This window comes from Staurois parvus, unplaced genomic scaffold (genome assembly GCF_062004578.1).
Source record: "Staurois parvus isolate SC_StPar_1 unplaced genomic scaffold, SC_StPar_1.0 ptg000267l, whole genome shotgun sequence".
In the NCBI taxonomy this organism is placed as follows: Eukaryota; Metazoa; Chordata; class Amphibia; order Anura; family Ranidae; genus Staurois; species Staurois parvus.
Window position 1 is genome coordinate 234,670 of NW_028318063.1, and position 20,700 is coordinate 255,369.

General features: G+C 46.4%; 1 protein-coding gene across 1 annotated transcript in view; it reads left to right on the top strand.

The window, feature by feature from the left end:
* LOC149459222 (NACHT, LRR and PYD domains-containing protein 12-like) overlaps window positions 1-20,700 on the top strand; it is a 114,416-nt gene that overhangs the window by 53,202 nt on the left and 40,514 nt on the right. Inside the window, exon 8 of the mRNA XM_089681436.1 lies at window positions 12,420-12,584. Within this exon, the coding sequence (XP_089537562.1) occupies window positions 12,420-12,584 (165 nt within the window). The remainder of the gene's footprint in view (window positions 1-12,419; window positions 12,585-20,700) is intronic.

The window sequence follows — 20,700 nt, forward strand, 5'->3', positions numbered from 1 at the left end:
ATTGTATGGAGATTTGTATTGTACACAGAGGACAATATTGAGATGTCAACTCTATTATAACTAGAGATGAGCGAATCGAAGTAGGCGAAGTGGAATTCGTTTTGAATATTGGAAAATTTTCGATTCGCGCCGAATCCGAAAAATAGCATACTTCGGATGCGCGAATCGAAATTTTTCCTAAAATGGCGGCGGACATGTGCGGCGACGGAGCGGGGATGTCTGGGAAGGCGCGCAGACAAGGCGCGCTGACCCATAATGCATTCATTCATGACATGTGATCGCATTAGCCAATCAGCAGCCAGCCAGCCAGCACTGTGTAATGGTCGAGCTATAAATGGCGGCCATTTTAGAATTCTTCATTTGCCTCCAGTCATTCAAGAGAGGCAGACCGCTCTGTATTAGGGACAGAGTTAGGGCCACAGAAACGTTACTTGGGGACAGAGAAACGTTACTTAGGGACAGAGAAACATTACTCAGGGACACAGAATTGTTAGTGAGGGCCACAGAATCGTTACTTAGGGCCACAGAAACGCTAGTTAGGGCCACAGAATTGTTACTCAGGGACAGACACAGAATTGTTACTGAGGGCCACAGAATTGTTACTGAGGGCCACAGAAACGTTACTCAGGGACACAGAATTGTTACTGAGGGCCACAGAACTGTTACTTAGGGCCACAGAAACGTTAGTTAGGGCCACAGAATTGTTACTCAGGGACAGACACAGAATTGTTACTGAGGGCCACAGAATTGTTACTGAGGGCCACAGAATTGTTACTGAGGGCCACAGAACTGTTACTTAGGGCCACAGAATTGTTACTCAGGGACACAGAATTGTTACTGAGGGCCACAGAACCGTTACTTAGGGCCACAGAATTGTTACTCAGGGACAGACACAGAATTGTTACTGAGGGCCACAGAATTGTTACTTAGGGCCACAGAAACATTACTCAGGGACACAGAATTGTTACTGAGGGCCACAGAACTGTTACTTAGGGCCACAGAAACGTTAGTTAGGGCCACAGAATTGTTACTCAGGGACAGACACAGAATTGTTACTGAGGGCCACAGAATTGTTACTTAGGGCCACAGAAACGTTACTCAGGGACACAGAATTGTTACTGAGGGCCACAGAACTGTTACTTAGGGCCACAGAAACGTTAGTTAGGGCCACAGAATTGTTACTCAGGGACAGACACAGAATTGTTACTGAGGGACACAGAATTGTTACTGAGGGCCACAGAACTGTTACTTAGGGCCACAGAATTGTTACTCAGGGACACAGAATTGTTACTGAGGGCCACAGAACCGTTACTTAGGGCCACAGAATTGTTACTCAGGGACAGACACAGAATTGTTACTCAGGGACACAGAATTGTTACTGAGGGCCACAGAACCGTTACTTAGGGCCACAGAATTGTTACTCAGGGACAGACACAGAATTGTTACTCGGACACAGAATTGTTACTGAGGGCCACAGAATTGTTACTGAGGGCCACAGAACCGTTACTTAGGGCCACAGAAACGTTACTCAGGGACACAGAATTGTAACTGAGGGCCACAGAACCGTTACTTAGGGCCACAGAAACGTTACTCAGGGACACAGAATTGTTACTGAGGGCCACAGAACCGTTACTTAGGGCCACAGAATTGTTACTCAGGGACAGACACAGAATTGTTACTCAGGGACACAGAATTGTTACTCAGGGACACAGAATTGTTACTGAGGGCCACAGAACTGTTACTTAGGGCCACAGAAACGTTAGTTAGGGCCACAGAATTGTTACTCAGGGACAGACACAGAATTGTTACTGAGGGACACAGAATTGTTACTGAGGGCCACAGAACTGTTACTGAGGGCCACAGAATTGTTACTCAGGGACAGACACAGAATTGTTACTCAGGGACACAGAATTGTTACTGAGGGCCACAGAACTGTTACTTAGGGCCACAGAAACGTTAGTTAGGGCCACAGAATTGTTACTCAGGGACAGACACAGAATTGTTTCTGAGGGACACAGAATTGTTACTGAGGGCCACAGAACTGTTACTTAGGGCCACAGAATTGTTACTCAGGGACACAGAATTGTTACTGAGGGCCACAGAACCGTTACTTAGGGCCACAGAATTGTTACTCAGGGACAGACACAGAATTGTTACTCAGGGACAGACACAAAATTGTTACTAAGGGCCACAGAACCGTTACTTAGGGCCACAGAATTGTTACTAAGGGCCACAGAACCGTTACTTAGGGCCACAGAATTGTTACTCAGGGACAGACACAGAATTGTTACTTGGACACAGAATTGTTACTGAGGGCCACAGAATTGTTACTGAGGGCCACAGAACCGTTACTTAGGGCCACAGAAACGTAACTCAGGGACACAGAATTGTAACTGAGGGCCACAGAACCGTTACTTAGGGCCACAGAATTGTTACTCAGGGACAGACACAGAATTGTTATTCAGGGACACAGAATTGTTACTGAGGGCCACAGAACCGTTACTCAGGGCCACAGAAACGTTACTCAGGGACACAGAACTGTTACTGAGGGCCACAGAAACGTTACTTAGGGCCACAGAATTGTTACTCAGGGACAGACACAGAATTGTTACTGAGGGCCACAGAATTGTTACTTAGGGCCACAGAATTGTTACTGAGGGCCACAGAATTGTTACTGAGGGCCACAGAACTGTTACTGAGGGCCACAGAAACGTTAGGGCCACAGAATTGTTACTCAGGGACAGACACAGAATTGTTACTGAGGGCCACAGAATTGTTACTTAGGGCCACAGAAACGTTACTCAGGGACACAGAATTGTTACTGAGGGCCACAGAAACGTTACTCAGGGACACAGAATTGTTACTGAGGGCCACAGAACTGTTACTTAGGGCCACAGAAACGTTAGTTAGGGCCACAGAATTGTTACTCAGGGACAGACACAGAATTGTTACTGAGGGACACAGAATTGTTACTGAGGGCCACAGAACTGTTACTTAGGGCCACAGAATTGTTACTCAGGGACACAAAATTTTCACTGAGGGCCACAGAACCGTTACTTAGGGCCACAGAATTGTTACTCAGGGACAGACACAGAATTGTTACTCGGACACAGAATTGTTACTGAGGGCCACAAAATTGTTACTGAGGGCCACAGAACCGTTACTTAGGGCCACAGAAACGTTACTCAGGGACACAGAATTGTTACTGAGGGCCACAGAACCGTTACTTAGGACCACAGAATTGTTACTCAGGGACAGACACAGAATTGTTACTCAGGGACACAGAATTGTTACTGAGGGCCACAGAACCGTTACTTAGGGCCACAGAATTGTTACTCAGGGACAGACACAGAATTGTTACTCAGGGACACAGAATTGTTACTGAGGGCCACAGAACCGTTACTTAGGGCCACAGAATTGTTACTGAGGGACACAGAATTGTTACTGAGGGCCACAGAACCGTTACTTAGGGCCACAGAATTGTTACTCAGGGACAGACACAGAATTGTTACTCAGGGCCACAGAACTGTTACTTAGGGCCACAGAAACGTTAGTTAGGGCCACAGAATTGTTACTCAGGGACAGACACAGAACCGTTACTTAGGGCCACAGAAACGTTACTCAGGGACACAGAATTGTTACTGAGGGCCACAGAACTGTTACTTAGGGCCACAGAAACGTTAGTTAGGACCACAGAATTGTTACTCAGGGACAGACACAGAATTGTTACTCAGGGACACAGAATTGTTACTGAGGGCCACAGAACCGTTACTTAGGGCCACAGAAACGTTACTCAGGGACACAGAATTGTTACTGAGGGCCACAGAACCGTTACTTAGGGCCACAGAATTGTTACTCAGGGACAGACACAGAATTGTTACTGAGGGCCACAGAACTGTTACTTAGGGCCACAGAAACGTTAGTTAGGGCCACAGAATTGTTACTCAGGGACAGACACAGAATTGTTACTGAGGGCCACAGAATTGATACTTAGGGCCACAGAAACGTTACTCAGGGACACAGAATTGTTACTGAGGGCCACAGAACTGTTACTTAGGGCCACAGAAACGTTAGTTAGGGCCACAGAATTGTTACTCAGGGACAGACACAGAATTGTTACTGAGACACACAGTATTGTTACTGAGGGCCACAGAACTGTTACTTAGGGCCACAGAATTGTTACTCAGGGACACAGAATTGTTACTGAGGGCCACAGAACCGTTACTTAGGGCCACAGAATTGTTACTCAGGGACAGACACAGAATTGTTACTCAGGGACACAGAATTGTTACTGAGGGCCACAGAACCGTTACTTAGGGCCACAGAATTGTTACTCAGGGACACAGAATTGTTACTAAGGGCCACAGAACCGTTACTTAGGGCCACAGAATTGTTACTCAGGGACAGACACAGAATTGTTACTCGGACACAGAATTGTTACTGAGGGCCACAGAATTGTTACTGAGGGCCACAGAACCGTTACTTAGGGCCACAGAAACGTAACTCAGGGACACAGAATTGTAACTGAGGGCCACAGAACCGTTACTTAGGGCCACAGAATTGTTACTCAGGGACAGACACAGAATTTTTACTCAGGGACACAGAATTGTTACTGAGGGCCACAGAACCGTTACTCAGGGCCACAGAAACGTTACTCAGGGACACAGAACTGTTACTGAGGGTCACAGAAACGTTACTTAGGGCCACAGAATTGTTACTCAGGGACAGACACAGAATTGTTACTGAGGGACACAGAATTGTTACTGAGGGCCACAGAACTGTTACTTAGGGCCACAGAATTGTTACTCAGGGACACAGAATTGTTACTGAGGGCCACAGAACCGTTACTTAGGGCCACAGAATTGTTACTCAGGGACAGACACAGAATTGTTACTCAGGGACACAGAATTGTTACTGAGGGCCACAGAACCGTTACTTAGGGCCACAGAATTGTTACTCAGGGACACAGAATTGTTACTAAGGGCCACAGAACCGTTACTTAGGGCCACAGAATTGTTACTCAGGGACAGACACAGAATTGTTACTCGGACACAGAATTGTTACTGAGGGCCACAGAATTGTTACTGAGGGCCACAGAACCGTTACTTAGGGCCACAGAAACGTAACTCAGGGACACAGAATTGTAACTGAGGGCCACAGAACCGTTACTTAGGGCCACAGAATTGTTACTCAGGGACAGACACAGAATTGTTACTCAGGGACACAGAATTGTTACTGAGGGCCACAGAACCGTTACTCAGGGCCACAGAAACGTTACTCAGGGACACAGAACTGTTACTGAGGGTCACAGAAACGTTACTTAGGGCCACAGAATTGTTACTCAGGGACAGACACAGAATTGTTACTGAGGGCCACAGAATTGTTACTTAGGGCCACAGAATTGTTACTGAGGGCCACAGAATTGTTACTGAGGGCCACAGAACTGTTACTTAGGGCCACAGAAACGTTAGTTAGGGCCACAGAATTGTTACTCAGGGACAGACACAGAATTGTTACTGAGGGCCACAGAATTGTTACTTAGGGCCACAGAAACGTTACTCAGGGACACAGAATTGTTACTGAGGGCCACAGAACTGTTACTTAGGGCCACAGAAACGTTAGTTAGGGCCACAGAATTGTTACTCAGGGACAGACACAGAATTGTTACTGAGGGACACAGAATTGTTACTGAGGGCCACAGAACTGTTACTTAGGGCCACAGAATTGTTACTCAGGGACACAGAATTGTTACTGAGGGCCACAGAACCGTTACTTAGGGCCACAGAATTGTTACTCAGGGACACAAAATTTTCACTGAGGGCCACAGAACCGTTACTTAGGGCCACAGAATTGTTACTCAGGGACAGACACAGAATTGTTACTCGGACACAGAATTGTTACTGAGGGCCACAAAATTGTTACTGAGGGCCACAGAACCGTTACTTAGGGCCACAGAAACGTTACTCAGGGACACAGAATTGTTACTGAGGGCCACAGAACCGTTACTTAGGGTCACAGAATTGTTACTCAGGGACAGACACAGAATTGTTACTCAGGGACAGACACAGAATTGTTACTCAGGGACACAGAATTGTTACTGAGGGCCACAGAACCGTTACTTAGGGCCACAGAAACGTTACTCAGGGACACAGAATTGTTACTGAGGGCCACAGAACCGTTACTTAGGGTCACAGAATTGTTACTCAGGGACAGACACAGAATTGTTACTCAGGGACACAGAATTGTTACTGAGGGCCACAGAACCGTTACTTAGGGCCACAGAAACGTTACTCAGGGACACAGAATTGTTACTGAGGGCCACAGAACCGTTACTTAGGGCCACAGAATTGTTACTCAGGGACAGACACAGAATTGTTACTGAGGGACACAGAATTGTTACTGAGGGCCACAGAACCGTTACTTAGGGCCACAGAATTGTTACTCAGGGACACAGAATTGTTACTGAGGGCCACAGAACCGTTACTTAGGGCCACAGAAACGTTACTCAGGGACACAGAATTGTTACTGAGGGCCACAGAACCGTTACTTAGGGCCACAGAATTGTTACTCAGGGACAGACACAGAATTGTTACTCAGGGACACAGAATTGTTACTGAGGGCCACAGAACCGTTACTTAGGGCCACAGAATTGTTACTCAGGGACAGACACAGAATTGTTACTCAGGGACACAGAATTGTTACTCAGGGACACAGAATCGTTGAATTAAAGAGTATGTCAGACAACATGCAGAGGAGTGGCAGAGGAGGCAATGTTTTAGGAGCGAGCAGACGTGGCAGCAGAGGAAGGGGTCGAGGCAGCACTATTCGCAGCCAGAGGCCAGTGCTCCCGGTGTCATCCAGCGGTCGTGTCTCCACCGACAACCCTGCCGTCATCGATTGGTTGGCTCGGTCGTCTTCCTCTTCCCAGGTCACCTCTGACACCTACAGCCAACAGTCGGTGTGTACGTCAGACACAACCGTTAGTTGGCATGGCCCGGGAGCAAGCCCACTGAAATCACGTGTCCTCTACCTGCCCCTGTCCTTTGCTGTTCCCTCACCAAGCGAAGTATCGCATGCTGTGGGCTCAGCCCCACTGTACAGTGAGGAAGAGCTAACAGAGGGCGGTCAGGAACGGGGGGAGACATCCGCCTTTTCAGCAGCCAGGCGAAGAAGTACTGGCGAGGAGAGTGGCTCGGTAGCCGGTCTAGAGACAGGTCTGTCTCCTGACCCAGACGCAGCCGAGGGGGCTAGTAGTGAGGCGGAGACCCTACTTGATGATGAGGAGGTTGATCGCACTTGGCAGCCTCGTCGTCATCAGGTAATTTCTTCCGCATCATCAGGAGAAGAGGGTGCCAGCTTGGCAGCGAGCGAAACAGTCGGTGGGTTGCCCAGGAGGCAGCAGGGTCGCAGCAGTGTCAGTGGAGCCAAACGGCCATGGAGTACAGCACCAGCTCCACTGCAGCCTACCACCACGGCCAGTAGTGGTGCCGGTGCGCACGGAGGAAGTAGCAGTCAGCCAGTGAGGAGTAGCGGGAGCAAAGTTTCCTACTCGGTGGTGTGGCAATTTTTCGTCAAGCCGCCCGAGGAAGTAAACGTAGCCGTATGTCGACTATGTGGCCAGAAATGCAAGCGTGGCCAGGGGGCCCATGTTGGGACTACAGCGTTGCGTCAGCATATGCAGCGTCACCATTCGGTGGCCTGGGAAAACCGTGATAAAGATACGGCGGTTCTGCCTGCCCCAGCCCCCGCTCCATCACCCGCTCCGTTACTTGCTCCATCACCCGACGTCAATCGCCCTCTATCAGCCAGTCAAGGCTCCAACACCTCTGCTGAGGGGAGTTGTCGCTCGTTGGCATCTTCCGCTCGTTCAGATGCTCCTTCTCCTGCTACTCCTCTTCTCGGATTCCGTCAGCAGTCTTTCTTGGAATCCGTTTCCAAGAGACAAAAGTTTGCGAGCACGCACCCGACGGTGCAAAAGCTGAACGTCCTCCTGTCCAAGTTGCTGGTGCTGCAGTCCCTCCCTTTCCAACTGGTGGACTCAGCACCTTTCCGAGAAATGATGGCTTGTGCCGCTCCGCGGTGGAGAGTGCCAAGCCGTCATTTCTTCGCCCAAAAGGCAGTGCCAGCCCTGCATTCACATGTAGAAGAGATGGTGGGCCAGTCTTTGAGCATGTCGGTCTCTGCCAAAGTGCACGGCAGCGCCGACGTGTGGAGCTGTAACTACGGTCAGGGACAGTACATGTCATTTACGGCCCACTGGGTGAACGTGGTGCCGGCACAGCCGCACCAGCAACTTGGACAGGTCACGACGCTTTTGCCTCCACGTTTGCACGTCCTTGGTCCAGCAAACATGTCCGCCTCTACCACCTCTTCTTCCGCCGTGTCCTCAGCCGCCACCCCCGTGCCAAGTCCCATTACCCGACCGGCATATCACATGTGCAGGGCGCAACGGTGTCACGCTGTGCTGCACCTGGTATGCCTTGGCGAACGTAGTCACACAGGGGAGGAACTTCTGAGTGTAATGAACAGAGAAATCGACAGATGGCTGTCTCCGCGCAAACTGAAAATCGGAACCATGTTGACCGACAACAGAAAGAACATGGTGTCTGCTCTGCGTCAAGGAAGGTTGTGCCATGCGCCATGCATGGCTCACGTGTTGAATCTGGTTGTCAAGCGGTTCCTAAAATCCACCATCCCACTGCAAGACATCCTTAAAATGTCACGTAAACTTTGCATGCATTTCAGCCATTCCTACACCGCAAAGCACACCCTCCTTGAGCTGCAGCGGCAGAACGGAATTCCACAGCATCGCCTGATCTGCGACGTTGCAACAAGGTGGAATTCAACCCTACACATGTTAGACCGCCTTTACGAGCAGCGAAAGGCCATCACCGATTTCCTGATGTTACAAGCGGATAAAGGTACTCCCCTGTGTAACTTCGATGTCAGCCATTGGCAGCTCATGCGTGACACCTGCCGCTTGCTCAGGCCCTTTGAGGAGGCCACGCTATTCGTGAGTCGGCAGGACTATGGGATGAACGACGTCATTCCTCTGTTGCACGTCCTGGAACAAATGCTGTTAACAATGGCTGGTCAGGTAGCGGTAGACGTGGCGCACAGATCTCAACGCCACATGACCCCTGTGGGGGCAGGACAGGAAGAAGAGGAGGAGGTAGAGGAGGACATTTGTGCTCAGGAATTATTGAGTGAAATGGGTGGTTTTTCCACTCAGCGGACAGGAGTGGAGGAGCAGGAGCATCTGGTAGAGGAGGAGGAGGAGGAGACAGAGGACCCAGACGCACCGTGGCAGTATGCTGTGGAGATGGAGGCAGGGAGTTCCTCGCATTCCTTGGCACAAATGGCCCATAGCATGCTCGGTTGCTTGCGTAGCGACAGCCGAATAATAACCATCAGACAGAGGGATGACTTTTGGCTGTCCACCTTGTTGGACCCTCGCTACCATTCCAAAATGGTGGCCTTTTTCACACCTGCTGAGAGGGAGGCCAAAATAACGTACTATAAAAACCACCTATGTAGTCAGCTGGTCTCTGCCTTTCTGCGCCAACGTCCATCCTCAGACACTGTGGGCCCTGTGCGCTCGCGTTCCGCTGCCATGGCAGCAGGGGAGGGGTGGGGTGGTAGGAGCAGTGGCAGCTCCACCAGCAGCGGCTGCCTCAGTCTGCAGTCGATGATGAGTAGCTTTCTTCACCAGCGCAGTGAGGAAACTACTAACCAGCCGCAGCAGCAGCAGCATCAGGTGGACCTGGAGCAGGACCTCAAACAACAGGCTTAGGCCTACTTGGACAGCACCCTGCCAACCGAGGTAGACAATCCCCTTGACTACTGGGCAACGAAACTTGACCTTTGGCCCCAACTAGCTGAATTTGCCCTTGAAAGGCTGTCATGCCCGGCCAGTAGCGTGGCATCGGAGCACGTGTTTAGTGCGGCAGGAGGTATTGTAACTCCGCGGAGGACACAACTGTCCACCCAAAGTGTGGAGAGACTCACGTTTGTGAAAATGAATCAGGCGTGGATTAGTCTGGATTTCAAACCACCAGTTCCTGACACAACTGACTAAATCCGCCATGAATCATGCCCCAAACATGTGCCACTTTCAGGTCTCCTCACACTGCTGGTGTGTTCCATTTTGTCATAGGTTGCTGGCAGATTACAGGCCTCCCATAGGTGCTGCCAGGCCCCAAATCTGCCATGGGCCCCCGTACCGCCTGGTCACGCTGCTGCTGAGCTCACAGTGTGACCTGGGTCCCTGTACCGCCTCCCATTGCTCCCACTCTGCCATGTGCCACTTTGAGGTCTCCTCACACTCCTGCGGTTTTCCATTTTGTCATAATTTGCTGGCAGATTACAGGCCTCCCATAGGTGCTGCCAGGCCCCAAATCTGCCATGGGCCCCCGTACCGCCTGGTCACGCTGCTGCTGAGCCCACAGTGTGACCTGGGTCCCTGTACCGCCTCCCATTGCTCCCACTCTGCCATGTGCCACTTTGAGGTCTCCTCACACTCCTGCGGTTTTCCATTTTGTCATAGGTTGCTGGCAGATTACAGGCCTCCCATAGGTGCTGCCAGGCCCCAAATCTGCCATGGGCCCTCGTACCGCCTGGTCACGCTGCTGCTGGGCCCACAGTGTGACCTGGGTCCCTGTACCGCCTCCCATTGCTCCCACTCTGCCATGTGCCACTTTGAGGTCTCCTCACACTCCTGCGGTTTTCCATTTTGTCATAGTTTGCTGGCAGATTACAGGCCTCCCATAGATGCTGCCAGGCCCCAAATCTGCCATGGGCCCCCGTACCGCCTGGTCACGCTGCTGCTGAGCCCACAGTGTGACCTGGGTCCCTGTACCGCCTCCCATTGCTCCCACTCTGCCATGTGCCACTTTGAGGTCTCCTCACACTCCTGCGGTTTTCCATTTTGTCATAGTTTGCTGGCAGATTACAGGCCTCCCATAGGTGCTGCCATGCCCCAAATCTGCCATGGGCCCCCGTACCGCCTGGTCACGCTGCTGCTGGGCCCACAGTGTGACCTGGGTCCCTGTACCGCCTCCCATTGCTCCCACTCTGCCATGTGCCACTTTGAGGTCTCCTCATACTCCTGCGGTTTTCCATTTTGTCATAGTTTGCTGGCAGATTACAGGCCTCCCATAGGTGCTGCCAGGCCCCAAATCTGCCATGGGCCCCCGTACCGCCTGGTCACGCTGCTGCTGAGCCCACAGTGTGACCTGGGTCCCTGTACCGCCTCCCATTGCTCCCACTCTGCCATGTGCCACTTTGAGGTCTCCTCACACTCCTGCGGTTTTCCATTTTGTCATAGTTTGCTGGCAGATTACAGGCCTCCCATAGGTGCTGCCAGGCCCCAAATCTGCCATGGGCCCCCGTACCGCCTGGTCACGCTGCTGCTGAGCCCACAGTGTGACCTGGGTCCCTGTACCGCCTCCCATTGCTCCCACTCTGCCATGTGCCACTTTGAGGTCTCCTCACACTCCTGCGGTTTTCCATTTTGTCATAGGTTGCTGGCAGATTACAGGCCTCCCATAGGTGCTGCCAGGCCCCAAATCTGCCATGGGCCCCCGTACCGCCTGGTCACGCTGCTGCTGGGCCCACAGTGTGACCTGGGTCCCTGTACCGCCTCCCATTGCTCCCACTCTGCCATGTGCCACTTTGAGGTCTCCTCACACTCCTGCGGTTTTCCATTTTGTCATAGGTTGCTGGCAGATTACAGGCCTTCCATAGGTGCTGCCAGGCCTCAAATCTGCCATGGGCCCCCGTACCGCCTGGTCACGCTGCTGCTGGGCCCACAGTGTGACCTGGGTCCCTGTACCGCCTCCCATTGCTCCCACTCTGCCATGTGCCACTTTCAGGTCTCCTCACACTCCTGCGGTTTTCCATTTTGTCATAGGTTGCTGTATGGCCTCCCATTGCTGCTGCCTCCACCGCCACACTGTGGCTCCAAACACTGGTTTTGGCCCCGTGACTGGCCAAATGAGTGAAGTGTGCGGTGATTCTAAGATCGACGGCACTCATCTGCATGTCATACTGACTGACAGTATTATTTCTCTTCCCCAGCAGACTCCAAGGGCATTTAAATTAAAGGTACAGTGTTCTGCACTAATATTAAGTCTCTCTGAAGCCTAGAAACACCCTTTTTTAAGTTAAATTCACAGCGAATATATTCGACTCGAATCGAATATTGTCCACGAATTCGCCGAATCAGTCGAATTGAATTTTTGAATACTTCGCTCATCTCTAATTATAACATTTTATTATTAAATTATATTTACTGAAATTTTATAAAGTGATCTAATATAAATGATTCCAATAAAGAGAAATCACGTAGAGAATAGTTACATTCATTCCTGGAGGAGAAATTTGTTTTCTTTTAGTATCATTCTTCTCTTCTTCTACAGATTGGGTAATAATCACCTGACAGACAGTTCCTGCCCCCACCTGGCATCTCTAATAAGAAATAACCAGACACTGAGGACATTGAACCTGTCTATGAACAATCTGGAGGGTCCTCATTTCAGTGATCTGATGGCAGGTCTGACAACAAGCCGGATAGAGAAATTACAGTGAGTATAACATGACTGACAGACAATAATATTCTGAGAAAGTTCTATATCTAAACCATATAATATTATATAAAAATTATGTTTTAAACAAAATCCATCTTTAGACCCCATACTGTATGTAAATGTAGTACATGTGGTAGGGAGTGTAATTATTACATCAGTGTGGGATACCAAGGTATCAGCTGTTATCTATGGCAATTCTAAAAAGGTTAAAGGGTGGAACTATACTACTGGTGTCCACTAAGGGAAAGGAAGAGAAATCTTGTATGTATAAAAGCATATTTTTTACAAATAGGATAAAAACAAAACATATATAAAACCAAAATTGCAACCAAATAGTCATTCTTAGTAATGTTGGGTTTCCGTTTAGATAGGTCTATGCGTTTCGCTGGGCCTCCCACGTCTTTGGGACTAATATAGGTTGTTCATAGGATGAAAGGTTGAACAAGCTACATAAATAGTCTATATACATACATTCTACAAAAAGAAAAAACATGTATATTTTAACAGGTCATATACAGTAACATATTTCAGTACATTATATGTGTGTTAGAGAGAAAAACCAGTCAAATAACAAAATAAAAAATCCATTACAGAAAAAATGCAAAAGAAAAGAAAGAAGGGTTAGTTTTAACCGATAATCAAATTCCATATAAATATCTTACCCCTTAACAAGAAATACAGGGGAATTCAAAATCACAGTGGATAGTGTGATTGTGTCATTCCCACATGCACAAAGCTCACAAGAGACACCTATAATGTAAGAAATTTTAACAAATCATTGAGAGGTGGTTTGTAGCTTCAAGGGTAGATAACATGGATAACCCCAAAAATAAAACTTGAATGAAGTGGACAAACAGGAAGTGATCTTACTCTAATTTAGTATTAGGATTTGATCTTATAACAGGTTGGATAGATAAGGAATTTAAGATTAGTGATGGGCCGAACACCCCCCTGTTCAGTTCATGGTCGAACATTCAAACCTGCTGAAAGTTCGACCATGGACTATGAACCCAGACAATAATTCACTAAGGCTCTGTTCACATCTGAGCGTAGCAGTTTTTATCATTTTTCGTGCATTTTGTCGCATGGTTTTGCCCATTTTTGCACGGTTTTCATACAGCTTTTTTAGGTGTTGTTTTTGAACTTTGGTGGTTTTTTTATTACCCAGTCGAGAAAAATATCACCTATTGTATCGTTTGTTGCTAGGTTTTTCTTTTTTTTAGTTTTTCAATCAGCGTTAGTTTTATTTATTTATTTATTTTTTTTAAACAATTGACATTTAAAAAAAAAAAAAGAAAAACCTAGCAACAAATGATACAACAGATGATATTTATATGTTCTGCTTTTTATGAATAGTTTTTCAATCAGCTTTAGTTTTTGATTTTTTTTTTTAAACAATTAACATTTATTCATAAAAAGCAGAACATACAAGCATCAGTGAACTACAAAAAGCTTTGCAGGTTATGAAGCAATGTAGTACTCGGTAACAAATGTTGGCTTCGGGAAAAGCTGAATAGTACAATCAAATCAGTGGTCTCCATGAAGCTGTCACAAATTGAGACGTTTATAAATTGCATGTACAAGCATCAAATCTGACATAAGAAAGAGCATGAACAGAAGAATGAAGTTTAGTAGAGAAAGAAATAAAACAGCAAACGTAAGAACAGATCTAATTCCACAAGTGGTGTCAAGTGTTCAACAGCATGATACGCACATCGAAAAGTAGAAAAGTGTTATTTGTCCATCAGCCCTCTGTACGTTTCTGAAAAAAATGAAAGCATACCAATTGGACCATAATTTGTGTAATCTGACAACCATGTCATCAGTCATAGTCAATGTCCTTTCCAATTCCTGAATAACGTTAACCTCTCTTATCCAATCTTGGATTGAGGGGGCATGAGTAGTCTTCCAATGCCTAGGGATTAGGAACTTGGCCGCATTCAACAGGTGCCGAACCAAGGATTGTTTGTACGATTTCAATGACCACTCAGAGATATGAAGAGACAGCATTCGGGGGTTAAGGGTAATGTGGTCTCAGTAATAGAGTATGTCAACTTAGTCCCAAAATGGCATAAGCAGTGGACATTGCCACAAAACATGTAACAGGGAGCCTTTGGCAGACTCACAGCGCCAACATCTGGCGCTGTGAGTCTGCCAAACAACAAGCCTGACATCTGGGGGAACCACATCTTTAACCTATCCGGTTGCATACCATCTTCTTAACAATTTTAGGAGTTTTCTTGGGTTCTAGTGCTAATAGAGCATTTGTGAGCAAAAATGCAGGCTTTCCTCCATTGCTCATCAGAGAACTCTACCTGAAGGGCCTGATTCCCAAACTGTCCAAAAAAATTATAAGGTAGTTCAGAGTGAGTGTTTTGAAGTCATGAGTAGGCTAGAGAGGTGGTTTTTTCAATGGGTTTCCCCTTTAAACATAGCGTTTCTAGAGTTGTGAAGGGCATAGAAAAAGCTTCCTTCCATCTATGATTAGTCAGATAATTGTGTATTTGAAAAGAAGTCCAGTATGGGATTGAAACCTTCCTGCAAAGTTCCTGGAGCAATTCTTTGGACTTACACCCCCACGTTTGAAGCAATGAGTCGCCAACAAAGATAAACCTGACTCATGAACTGGAATCACTCCAGTCTCCAACCCAAGGGGAAACTGGATTACCAGCAATAGGAGTGAGAGGATTCGGAGAATTAGCAAAGCCCTTGCAAGGTCATGAAACGCATTTAATGTTGCGCTAATTAAGGGGTGTGTTGAACGCTTTGGATAAGCAGACTTTGAAAGCCATGGTGAATATCTTAAAGGAGCTGAAATGTACGAGCTTTCCAGGGAAAGCCAGTTTTTATGCTTGGTGTGACATTTCCAGTCTATGATTCTGGTAATGTGCTTAACATAGTAATACTTTTTAAAGTCTGGTAATCCCATACCTCCAGAACTCTTTGTATGCGTGATGAGCTGGAATCAAATACGTGTTTTTTTTATTGGCCCACACAAAAGGCTCTTTGAGCTGGTTGTAATCTCTTAAAAAAGGATGATGGAAGCCTAATTGGGAGAGCATTCATGCAATAAAGTATCCGAGTCAGGATGTTCCTTTTATTGCTGGCTGTCCTACCAAACAAAAAGAAAGTTTATGAGTGCCAGTATCTGAGATCTTTCTGAATTGTGCGTAGTAAGAGAACAAAGTTTTGTGTGTACAAGTCATCAAGATTTGGAGTGAGCCAGATACCCAGAGAGAGCAGTTTCGCTTAATGAGGGCTAAGGGGGAAGAGCTTGCTGTTAAATTCAATGCCTCTGATTTACTGTAATTTATTTTCAAATTCAAGAGAAAATTATACTGGCTGAATAAGCTCAGGAGGTTAGGCACAGAGATATGAGGTTGGTATATGAAAAATAACAGGTCATCCGCATACGCCGCAGTTTTGAAAATTTCATGGTTGATATGAAAACCATGAATCGCCTGATTTTGCGGAACCAGCCATATAAAGGGTTCCAGAGTGAGCATGAACAGAAAAGGAGACAGGGATCAAATCCTATCTCGTTCCATTCTTAATAGTTATGGTTTCAGAAAGCGTGCCATTAACCTTAATCTTAGCCATTGGATGCTGATACAGAGCAGAGATCCAATTCAACATGTGAGGTTCTAGCCCTATAAGAGCACATGTAGCGAACATAAAGTTCCAAGTAACACGATCGAAGGCCTTCTCTGCATCGGTAGAGAGCAGGCCCTTGACCCTCACCCTATGGATTAGGTTAAGAGCCTTGACAATATTGTCACTTGCTTCTCTGCCTGTCATAAAACTGACTTGTTCCAGTCCAATAATATCAGATAGGTAGGGTCTCAGTTGGTTGGCCATTATTTTCACAAGTAATTTTATATCAATGTTAAGTAGGGAAATTAGCTTTTAGTCTTTAGCTTGTACAGTCAGCAGGGTCTTTATCCTTTATGGGGATGACAGTGATATGGGAAAGATAAAAAGAAGGGGGTATAGTCTATGGCAAGTCAAAGAATTGAATGTGTGCAGTAGGGGCATAGAGAGAGTAGGGAGCTAAAGGTCTTATACTACTGCAACGTCAGTATAGCATTAACCAACTCTATCTCCCCAATAGGGCATTCTAGCAATTTGACATCTGACCGTTTCAGGGAAGGCAATTTAGTTTTCCGAAGAAAATCATTAATTAGATCAAATTTCTCACTCTTAAGATCTTTGGGGGTTTGAGTGGAGGGCAAGTTATACTTATTAACGCAGAGTAATATTGGTGAAATAAGAAGGCAATCATTTTACTGTCATGTTCCAAGGTACCATTCGAGTTTTTTACTCCGTGAATATTTTCATTTAGTTTAGCTTCTTGCAAGGCCCTGGCAATTCTCCTAGACTGCTCCCTTCTTCGTCTGGCACCCCACTTAATAAACACTCCACGAACAACACATTTGTGTGCCTCCCACATGCTAATAGGAGAGGTTTTTGTACCCTTATTGATATCAAAATATTGTTTAATAGTATTGGTGATATCGGTCAGGATTTCAACATCAGTCAACAAAGCCGGTTAAAGTCTCCAGTTATACGTCTTAGCTGTCTTACCCAGGAGAGTTAAACTCAACGATAGTGGGGCATGATTTGAAAAAGATTGTATCCAGATCTTAGTGTCAGTCAGCAGAGGGAGGTCTCTTTGAGAAATAAAAAGGTAATCAATCCTGGAGTATCGGTTGCGTGGTGGGGAATAGCACGTGTTATCGTGGCCAGTGGGATTAAGTGATCTCCAAACGTCAATCAGCAGTAAAGATCTCAGAAGTAGCTTAACCCCTTTAAGATTTTTATATGCAATACAGGTTGTCCCATTAGACGTGTCCAAAGCATGATTAAGTGGGATATTAAAATCTCCCCCTAGGATCAGACGGCCAGCTGCAAACCCGATGTGGTGACAAGAGATGTGAGCAGAGTTGGGGAAATAGACATTGGCCAAGGTGATCAGTGTGCCCAACCATGAGCCTTTTAGGAAGACGTATCTACCCTCTGGGTTAATTGATTGTTCTGTGATCAAAATTTGTGCCTCCCTACTCATCAATATGGTGAGCCCCTTTGTCTTGGCCAAAGCATTAGTGGAATGGTATGCTTTCATAAAATATTTGCTCGACAAGTCCAGTTTAAAATGTGTTTCTTGCAGGAACACTATATAGAAGGCCTGGCTTTATCTAGCTCGCGTAACAATTGAGAGCGCTTCTCAGGAACATTTAAGCCCCTAACATTATGAGAGATGATCAGGGGCTTTTTCCCTAGATTTGAGGAAGTCATGCTGGTGAAATAAAGAGAAAGTATAAGAAAAAGAAAGCCACAAAGAGAATGCATGAGCAGATCTGTTCAAAAAAAACACGTGGGAAATAAATCTCGTTTATCACTAACCTATATGATACTGCACACCTGATCAGAGCAAGTGGTAATTGGTACAGTAAAAAAATACCGTATCGCAAGGTTAAATAAGTATCAGCAGAAGTAGGCAGGAAAACTAAAGGTTATATCGAACGCAAGGCGTTACTCTGCCAAAATTGTGGGGCTAGTGGGAGGGGCTATTGAACCTGCAGAGCCATCTTTCAGTAGTGAAAGATAATGCCTATGGTAATGCTTACCATAGGAACGGCACAAGTAATAATAAACAGATGGCAAATACATATAGGGAGATCTGAACTCAAAGCCAACAACACATGTATTAAATGCAGGATTCAGGTAACTACAGGGACAGTATCAGAGATTAGATATCTTACACAGATGCAAGAATTTCAAACAATGTGCCAGTGGATACATAACTATGAGGCCATGTGAGCCCTGAGAACCAATAATAAGGAACATCCCAGCGGTCAGGCCATAAGTAGAATAAACTAGTATCACCTGGTTAATTAAGCACATAACCATCAATTAGGCAAAGTATATCAAACATAAATACAAGAGCAAGAACAAACACACAGCAAGGGAAGCGAGCCGACGGTGGTTAGACGCGGGCAAGACCTCCCCTACCATGTGAATTCCCAATGCCCTCTCCATGAGGAGATAACCATGGACAGAAAACAAAAACAGGGACTGTAAAAGAGGAAAAAGAAGGATAAAAACAACTAATCACAGTCTTGTATCATCAAAATCCTCTCTCGCTCTGAACTGCTTAGATTTTGGTGACAATACGCTTGAACCTGGACCGGCCTGCTTCTGGTGCCTGGTTTTCCTATGCTGTGATTTAGGAGGGGTTTGCAGAGGTGTAGATTCGATGGCGGGAACTTCTGATGGAAGACGGAATTCCTCATACCATTCCAGTAGTTCCACGAACGGAAGTTGGAGGTCATCACAGAAAGCCTGGACATCTGCAGGCAGTCTCAACAGATAGTGCTTACCATTCAGGGTAGCTTGCAAAGCAACAGGAAATCGCCATCTATAAGTAAACCCCCTTCTCCTGCAGAACGGTCAGTAGAGAGCGTAGTGCTCTTCTATTTTTCAAAGTAATAGGGGAAAGATCCTGAAAGAGTGCAAGTTCATCACTATTAAAAGCAATGAGATCATTTTGTCTGGCCTTTTTGAGGATTTCTTCTTTCAGTGAGAAATTGGCAATACAGCAAATAATGTCCCTGGGGGGGGGGGGGGGGGAGCTGTCTGCCCAACTCGGCCTAAGGGCTCTGTGTGATCTCTCAAAATCAATGACAGTGTGGTCTCTCAAAATCAATGACAGTGTCCACAGGTCCCTCTAAGAGATTGTTAAAGATAGATTGTAATGTGGACATGAGCTGTTCAGCAGACAGATTCAGGGACACCTCTCACTTTAATGTTATTCTGCCTCCCTTTTTTATCAATCTTCAAGGTGGCGATTCACATTAACTGGTGCTGACCAGCCACAGTACATTTATACAGTATATATGTGATTTTTGCATTTTGGGTAGGGCGGTAGCTGATCGCGGCCGCAGGTGTCAATCACCGGGTCCCGGCCGGGGATTACCCGCCAGAGCCTGGGGATTACCGGCAAACACTGACAGGGAGGACGGCTTTATTGTTTACACTGCAGCTCTCCTCCCTGTCAGTTTCCAGCACACTGTTCCGGATTGCCCCCTAGTGAAACACTCCCCTTGCACAGTTAACCCTTTGATTGCCTCCAAAAGTTAACCCCCTTCCTCCCCAGTGCCATTAGTACAGTGTCAGTGTTTTTTTTTTTTTTGCACTGATCACTGTATTGGTGTCACTGGGAATGTCTGTGACCCAAGTCAGTTCCCCCCAGTGTCAGAATGTCCACTGCAGTCCCGCCATAAGTCGCTGATCGCTGCCATTAGTATAAAAACAAATTAAAGATCCAGTATATATACTTCTATTTGTAAACGCTATAACTTTCACGTAAACCAAATAATTTACACATATTTGGATTTTTTTTAGCAAAGATATGTCACAGAATAAATTTTGGCCTAAATTTATGTCAAAATTAGATTTTTTTTTTATAGTGTAAAAAATAAAAACGCACAGGCAATCAAATACCACCAAAAAAAAGCTCAATTCGTGGGGACAAAGACATAAATTTCCTTTTGGTGCAGCATTTAGTTAAATTAACACAGTGCAGTAACACAAACCGCTTCTGTAACCGCTTCCTGACCGCCCTATGGCAGAAATACTGCTACAGGGCGGCACGGGTGCGCAAAATCACATATATATATATATATATATATATATATATATATATAAGTGATTCACACTCTCGTGGTTTTCACGCCCCTCCCAGATAGCGACAGATTGCCTGCCAGTACACTAGTAATCACATTTAACCCCTTGATTGCCAGGAACACTCTCATACACAATAAACCTCCATTGCTAGTATAGTGTCTCACCAGATCAATATTTTGATCAGATCAGTACTATACCAGTGTTCACATTAGTATAGCATCCCCAAAAATGTAGCATTAGTGGGATCAGCCCCGGCACCTGCCAGCACCTGCGTTTAGCCCCTACGCTTACCCCCCCTTCTCCCACAGCAAGTGCAGTGTCAGTAGGTCACTATCACTTGATACATTGACACTAAACCACAGTGTTTGCAGAATCAGGCCTGATCTGTGTTAGCACTTGCTAAATTTTGATGACACTAATATGCAGC